General features: G+C 42.5%; 1 protein-coding gene across 1 annotated transcript; it reads right to left on the bottom strand.

The window, feature by feature from the left end:
* Positions 1-5,019: 5,019 nt before the first annotated feature.
* LOC106820811 (ATP-dependent DNA helicase pif1-like) lies at positions 5,020-6,713 on the bottom strand. The gene has a single exon (XM_014825380.1). The coding sequence runs from the start codon at positions 6,163-6,165 to the stop codon at positions 5,155-5,157; it is 1,011 nt and encodes a 336-aa protein (XP_014680866.1). The 5' UTR covers positions 6,166-6,713; the 3' UTR covers positions 5,020-5,154.
* Positions 6,714-7,199: the final 486 nt, after the last annotated feature.

Raw genomic sequence — 7,199 nt, 5'->3', positions numbered from 1 at the left:
CGCTCCCGATATCATGTTTTCGGGGGCTCTTTTTGTCATGTTTTCGGGGGCGAAATCGCCCGCCGCCCCCGTGTATTTTTTCCCCTGGCGGGTTGACAACGGACTTGGCGGGTATCTGCCTCACCCCCCTAAAATTTCTCAACGAATCTACACGAATTGGAATACCCATCAAATTAGAATATAAATCGGCGGATTTCCGCCATTTGGCGGGACATTCACACCCCTGAATATTAAAATGTCAAAGACTCAAGAGAAGTATAGGTCCTTACAACATTGACCAAACCAAATATTTTCATACACTGTCGGACGGGACATGTGTTATTTCAATTCTGTTAATGCCATAACAATTTTATTGTCATGTCCAAAGGACTAAACCATAGTCCAATGCCAATCGATGATGTGTTGCGTCTCTTGAGAAGCATTTGTGGATTTCACAAAATGTTCCAGCCATCTCATGAAGAGCTTTGCAGCAGTCCACCCACCTGGATTGGCATATCCAATTGATTGAGGCACTGCCCCTGTTGTGTTATGTTGTTGCGTGTCTTGTTTATACTGTTCTGATTAACATAACACAAATAAATGAACTAAAATGCTTGTTCTGAATGTTTATTGCGTACCCTTTCTTCTTTGAGCCACTTTATATAGAAACGCATGCGCGCAATCATATAGTTGGTATCACAACAGCCCCGGTCATCAATACTTCTGCCATATTTTAATTGGAAAAATAAATATTGGAGGCATGTATACACCGGCGGCATTCATTGCACAGCTAAGTGTGACCGTTTTCCCCCGTTCTCCGCTGGTCAGTTTGGCCACTTGCGGGAATTTCTTTGGATTAACTGAACGTTGTTTATAAAAAATGAAAATACCACGGAAACTGGGTGATGAGTTGAAATGACATTTAAGCACATTTTCTGCACATTTGCGTCATAGTTAAACTGACCATAGTTTCGCTGTACTATTACTCATGAAACTCTGAAGCAGTTTCTTACAGAAAGCACACAGGAACACTACACTGGGTACTGGGTACTTGATTCTTGTTTTGTCCGAACAACCTTCATTTCGGCACCTCGCTGCATTCTTCAGATGGACAGCTACTGGAAGGTGCTTTCAAGATTTTCCCCTCATTGCAGTTAATGGAAGAGCAGTGCATCACTGTCTAGACCAGAAGAATAAAATCGTTTACTGTAGCTGTTACTTGTCGCTGTCCCACTGTCGGAGGGCTGTCACCTGCAGGAATTCCATTCTTTATCCAACTACCCAATGCATCATGCCATTGCCCCAAGGTGCACCGAGTAGCATGACTTCGGTTGTATAGGGTGCAATGTTTGACTATTAAAAATTGACTCTCAGTCTCAAGTCACAACCAGTGCATAGATAGCACCTAACAGATCAGCATAAGACATACTGCTGGTCTGCTAGTATGGTAGTGGAAGTTGAGATGTATAGAAGTAATCAGTATATGTCTAATCTTAAAGATAGATTATACATGAACCAGCTCTGATGACCACATTTCTATAGATAAATTCGTTTATAAGATCCGTTCATGAAAGTGATTGTGTAAATCGAAAATGGTACAGTCCTGTTCAGAAAGAATCTCCCTGCAGTGACTGCATGTGCACCGTGGCACCACATCTGTCGATGGCTCTGGATGACAGCAAACGTTTAACATTCTGGTGCAAGGTACACACACACAGAATGGGTTTCTCTGGCTCCAACAGTAATACACTCCTCACACTCACATTACTTGACCTACTGTGTGTGTGTGTGTGTGTGTGCGCGCGCGCGTGCGTGCGTGCGTGCGTCTTGTGTATATATTATGTGTTATATACGCAGCTGATGCACGGTCAAGTAACTGACTATATAACTCATTTCTCTTCCTAACGACCTTGCCTATTTCATTGTCATTTAAGACGGTTATCGTGATAGTAAGACGGACAAATGTGACATGGGTTTCTCGGCTGACATTTGTTTAGATCCGGGAAATTGGCCACACTAACACCGGCCGCCGTCAGTATATGGTATATTAATCAGCCACAGGCACGCGCACACACATGGGCGTATGGGGACTCTTTGGTTAAGGGGGAGCAGAGGGGTTGATTTGCCCGAAATCTTGTGCTTTCTCTGTCGCATTTGATTTCTTCTTGCTTTGGCCGTATTTTCCCACTGTTTTGTATGAATTTGGGAGGGCAGTTCCCCCCCCCCGGGTCGTACATCTATGCGCACACAGACAGACACACACACACACACATTCTGTGTTGTGTTCTGTTTCATATAGAAACTCAAGAAAATACTCGACAAAGTTTGTTTGACAGTTCTTTCAAACCAAGTATATTAATTGGAACAAAGTCAACATGATACAGCTAACAACTAGGTTACAAATTGCAACAATATGAAACTATACACTCACACATGCACGCACACACGCACGCACGCACACACGCACGCACGCACACACTCAACTTCCAAATACATCAGATAACTAGCAAGCCGAATACTACAGCCCTAGACGGACAGCAGCATGCAATGCCTGACACACAAATGAGGACACTCACACCAATCAGCCAGCTGACGCACAGGTAATCACGCAGAAGCAAGAACAACTGCCAGATGCGCTGCGGGAACACAAGACGAAGCAACACAAACATTCCGTGCTCAATTTTTACGAAATCAAGAAAGCACAGCGAACATATGCACAACTGCAAAACACTGTACGAGCACATACAGAGCCCAACACCACTACTACGCATTTCCGCATTCTAAACAACTATATTATTTGTGAAGCCGGATTGCTGCATCATGTTACACCACCCACAAAGGATTACGCCACCGGCATCTAATTGCTTATAGCACAGCTATTTACAAAGGACATGATTATAGCATTGCATCTTGACATCTACAATGGTCATCGGGCAATTTATAAGACGTACAGTTCAATCGGCAGAAGAAACAACGAACAAGTCACAATGCTGTCATAGTTTGAGCGATAGTGCAATTCTATTCACTACAATGTGCTCACTTCACATACTGCAACTTCTAGTTCTGTTTTTACATGCTCATGTAGCAACATGATTTCATTGATCAAGCGTTTCTGCTCACGCTCGAGCTGCAAGACAGTTTTGAAAGTCATTGCAAGACACGTGTATTGCTGCGTATATTTAACTATTGCTGTGTAGCAACTCGGCAAGCTGTCCTGCATGTTTTCTGCATCGAACCCATACTCATACAAAATGCAATACACTAGCAGACCCTCAACTGCACTAAACCCTACAGTACGAGCAACCTCTTGTAGATTTGCTAAATGTTCAACTATTGGTTGTCTGTTAAGTCAGTGCTATTCAACCTTTTTTGAACTTGTTCACCCCTAGCGACTCGACTTCCGGAGTCATTCACCCCACTATCCCATTATCCAATTATTTTTATTACTTTCGAAACTGCAATGCATAACTAAGTCCTAACCCAGTACTGTCCTAACCTAACCTAACCATACAAACTAATGTGATGGCTGTTGTTGTATGCTGTCCGCGATTTTGTCAAATCTGGGCTCGAGTTCTAATAACGCCCCTTTCATGAGCATGTCCACGTCTTCAATTGAAGCTCGCTGCTTGGTCTTGATGCCCGCCATGGATGAAAATCCTTTTTCGCAAAGGCAGGAGCTGGGCATTGCTACGAGGGCGCTTACAGCTTCTTCAGCGATTTGCTGGTACTCGGGGATGCGTAGCAGAAGTCACTGTATGTCTCAAACGTTCCGAAGTTAACCTTTTGGACGAGGTCGGTCTGCAGTTCGCACAATCTTTCGTCTTCCTCAGCCACAAAGGGATTGATTATCCACAGCTTTTCGGCAATTCTCTGCTTTTCTTCTTAGGGAAAGTATTTGATGAAATTCAATTGAAGCAGTGTGAGGTGTTTGACCACCAATCTTGTCACTACTTGCTGCAACGACTCCTCTTCATTCTCCATCACTCACCAGTTGGATCCTCGCATGAAAGTCTGTAGCTCAGGAAATTCCGAAAAATCGACATTCTCAGCTCTCTTGTTTCCATTGTTCGATCTTTCTTTCGAAGCCTTGTACCGTGGAAATCATAATGAACACGTCGTCGCCATTTCCTTGGAGTTCAAGGTTCAACTTGTTCAGGTGGCCGAAGACAGTCAAATAGGCCAGCCTGGAAACCCAAAAGTCATCTTGAAACAGCACAGCTTTCTCGTCTGCTTGCTCCGTGAAAAATACTGTCAATTCTTCTCTCAAAGCCTATATATTTACTATTATATTATTATTTGATAAGTTATGCACAGTGGCTTTTATAATCCTCCACAGTCTGAGCCGGAGTAAAGCTCCTCAGTGCTTAACACTGAATGCGTATATTAGACGGTGCTAATACATAGGCAGTATAGTCCTCCACAATTTGAGCCGGAGTAAAGCTCCTCGGTATCCCACTGAGTGCGTGTATTACACGGGGTCAATACAGTGGCAGTAGTGACGACTAGAACAATACAGTGGTAAAAGTCGGATCACTACTCCATACGATTACGGTGGTAACCGTGAGAGGTAGGTTGAGCTCCAACTAGAAAAAAAATGAAATGCTATCTGAGTAAATAGTCTGTTTTGGCACAACGTGGCGAATTTGTGATACCTAACTTGATTGCGCAACAGACCTCACTTGGGAACATAAATAACAGATCAATAATTTTATTTATTTATCACTTCTTATCTGAGAAGAATAAATCAGCTGCAATACAAGTTAGTGTTTTTATTAGTGCTATTGTTTACTGCAAATACTGTAAAAACCTGCAAAATACTGTAACGTATATATTCGTATACACTAATAGTAATAACTAGCAAATACCCGTGCTCCGCACGGAGTTGAATGTTTGGCCAAAGTCGACTGTGACATATTGTAAACCGGTAAATATTTGCGGCTGTTTTTTTTGCGGTACTGGTAAAATGTCTTAAAAGATCTAAATTTTACCCTTTTTAAATTTGCGGATATGAAGTCAACCCTTCAGTTTACTCCATAAAAACAGAAAAATTTAAACAGCCAGCTAAAATGAAGACATCCCTTTAGTTTACTCCATAAAAACAGCAAAATTTAAACAGGGTTACAGTAGTAGTAGATTGATATTAGAAGTTGGGTCGGTTATGGGGGTGGTGCTACCTTAGTCCTTTAAAAGATTTCCTTGTAAATGACATTTTGCGTGAGGGTCCTGTTGTTGAAAAGGCCTTGTGATGAATGTTTGTCCACTTTGATGTAGATGTTGGAGTAGCCTCTGGCACGTGAAAAGGCAACATAGCTGGCCATGGGAGAACACAGGGGCTGGGAGGTAGAGTCCGAGTTTGTTGAAACTCTGGCCCTGGGACTTGTTTATAGTCATAGAGTAAGCAAGTCTGATTGAAAATTGAATCCGCTGTAGTGTGAAGGAAATGTTTGCGTCGGATGGAGCAAGTTTAACACGCAGGATGAGGACTCTTTGTGAGACGTGGCTTCGAGTGAGGATTTCGGCATCTAGAATATAGTCGTGGAGGTTCCTAATGTATAGTCTGGTGCCGTTGTAGAATTCTTTAGTTATATCTAGGTTGCGTAATAGCATGATTATTGCTCCTGGTTTTAAAATGAGGCGGTGTGGAGGTATGCCGGTAGGGGTGATGGAGTAAAGGAATTCCATGGAGTAGTTGTTGGCCTCGTTTTCATCATGCGAGATGGCTTTGTCTGTACTGGTGTAGGTTTTGGACAAACCTGGTAGTTTCTTTATGACTTTGTCATTTAGTGTCTCATTGAGAGGTGTGGGTATCACAGAGTTAGACAGTTCTTGAGGAACGGATACATTGGTAAACACAGCATCCACTATGTTGTCCTGCTCGCTGATGATGTTGCACTGGGATGGGATTTCAATAGATGATGGTGGTGCATTAGTCAGCTGGCTGTTGAGTTCGCCGTTGCCGAGTTGTAGGAGCCATTGCGCGTAGTGTTGCTGATTTTTGCGTGTCCTCATATTCTTTGTCAGCTTAACAACTTTAAAGTGTGGCCATAGTATGGAACGTTTGAGGCAGTTTTCAATAATAGTTTGTGATTGCTTTGGGACTACAGGTAACACTTGACGAAAGTCTCCTCCCATGAGGAAGATCTTGCTTCCGAATGGAACATCTATGCCTGGGATGTCTTGTAACATTCTGTCAATTGCTTGGAGGGCATTCGCTGGAACTATTGAGGCCTCATCAACAATGAAGAGCTGAGAAAGCTATCGGGAGACTGAAGAATTTTGGGCGAATATGGGCAAATACAATAGGCATGTATCCGTATCGTTAAAATCAGCGGTTCAATTAGCCCAAAGCTACGAACATATCGAGTGCTTTTAGGGAGGCTCGACGATCGAACACGGCGCCAGCCAATCAGCAGCGTCGTCACGAATTTACTTCAAGGAAACCAGATAATAACGGCTAACGTATGGAAGATAACAGTAAGGGCATAGATAAATGCAATTATGACCTTTTAGTTTAACATAGATAATAATTTCAGATAAAATTTCGTTCCATTAATATACTGATGGGAGCCGATGTGCTAGTCTTAATTTGCACCCATATTGTAATGTACTCGGTAGACAAGCGTGTTGTCGTAAAGCCTGGTTTAATGTTGATAACGGTATGACGTAACAATGTCGTAAACCATGTCGTTAAACGTTACATCTCTCTTTTACAATAAAATAAATAATAATGAAAATCCACAAGTAATGACACAAGTAATGAAATGTACAAGATTCATACCAATACGAATATGAATTTTCCCATTTTACAATATCCAAAATGATCGAATATGAATTTTCCCGTTTTACAAATCAAAGATTTTTGGGTGATCTAGAAACACGACCACTGTGAGTTATCCGCGGTTGATTAACAGTCACTGAAAGTTTATCTGTCGTCCTAACCAGTGGCGGTGATTGGGTTGTCTCATTCTCCTGAATCACTTGGGTTGGAGTTAACTTCGGACCAGCTACTTGCCGATTCGTTATCATAGGGCTGTCCACATCTGTGCTCCCAGTTATTTGGCTCTGAGAGTTTCGTGTTCTGCTGTTAGTTAGGTAGGTAGAGAGGTGAAGGTGTTTTCTGTTTCTTCTGTATTTCCTCCCGTTTTACTCGACTACATATGACCTAGGTGAGTTGTGATGTCCTATGACAGTCGCGGGTAACCAGCGTTTTGCACCTGGAT

This window comes from Priapulus caudatus, unplaced genomic scaffold, assembly GCF_000485595.1.
Source record: "Priapulus caudatus unplaced genomic scaffold, Priapulus_caudatus-5.0.1 Scaffold48, whole genome shotgun sequence".
NCBI classification, from domain to species: domain Eukaryota; kingdom Metazoa; phylum Priapulida; class Priapulimorpha; order Priapulimorphida; family Priapulidae; genus Priapulus; species Priapulus caudatus.
The sequence above is the reverse complement of the archived record's forward strand: the minus strand, read 5'-3'. Positions and strand labels throughout refer to the sequence as shown.

What these genes read in the sequence shown, in the direction of transcription:
- LOC106820811 (XM_014825380.1), bottom strand. Translation starts at nt 6,165, where the DNA reads ATGTTACAAGACATCCCAGGCATAGATGTTCCATTCGGAAGCAAGATC.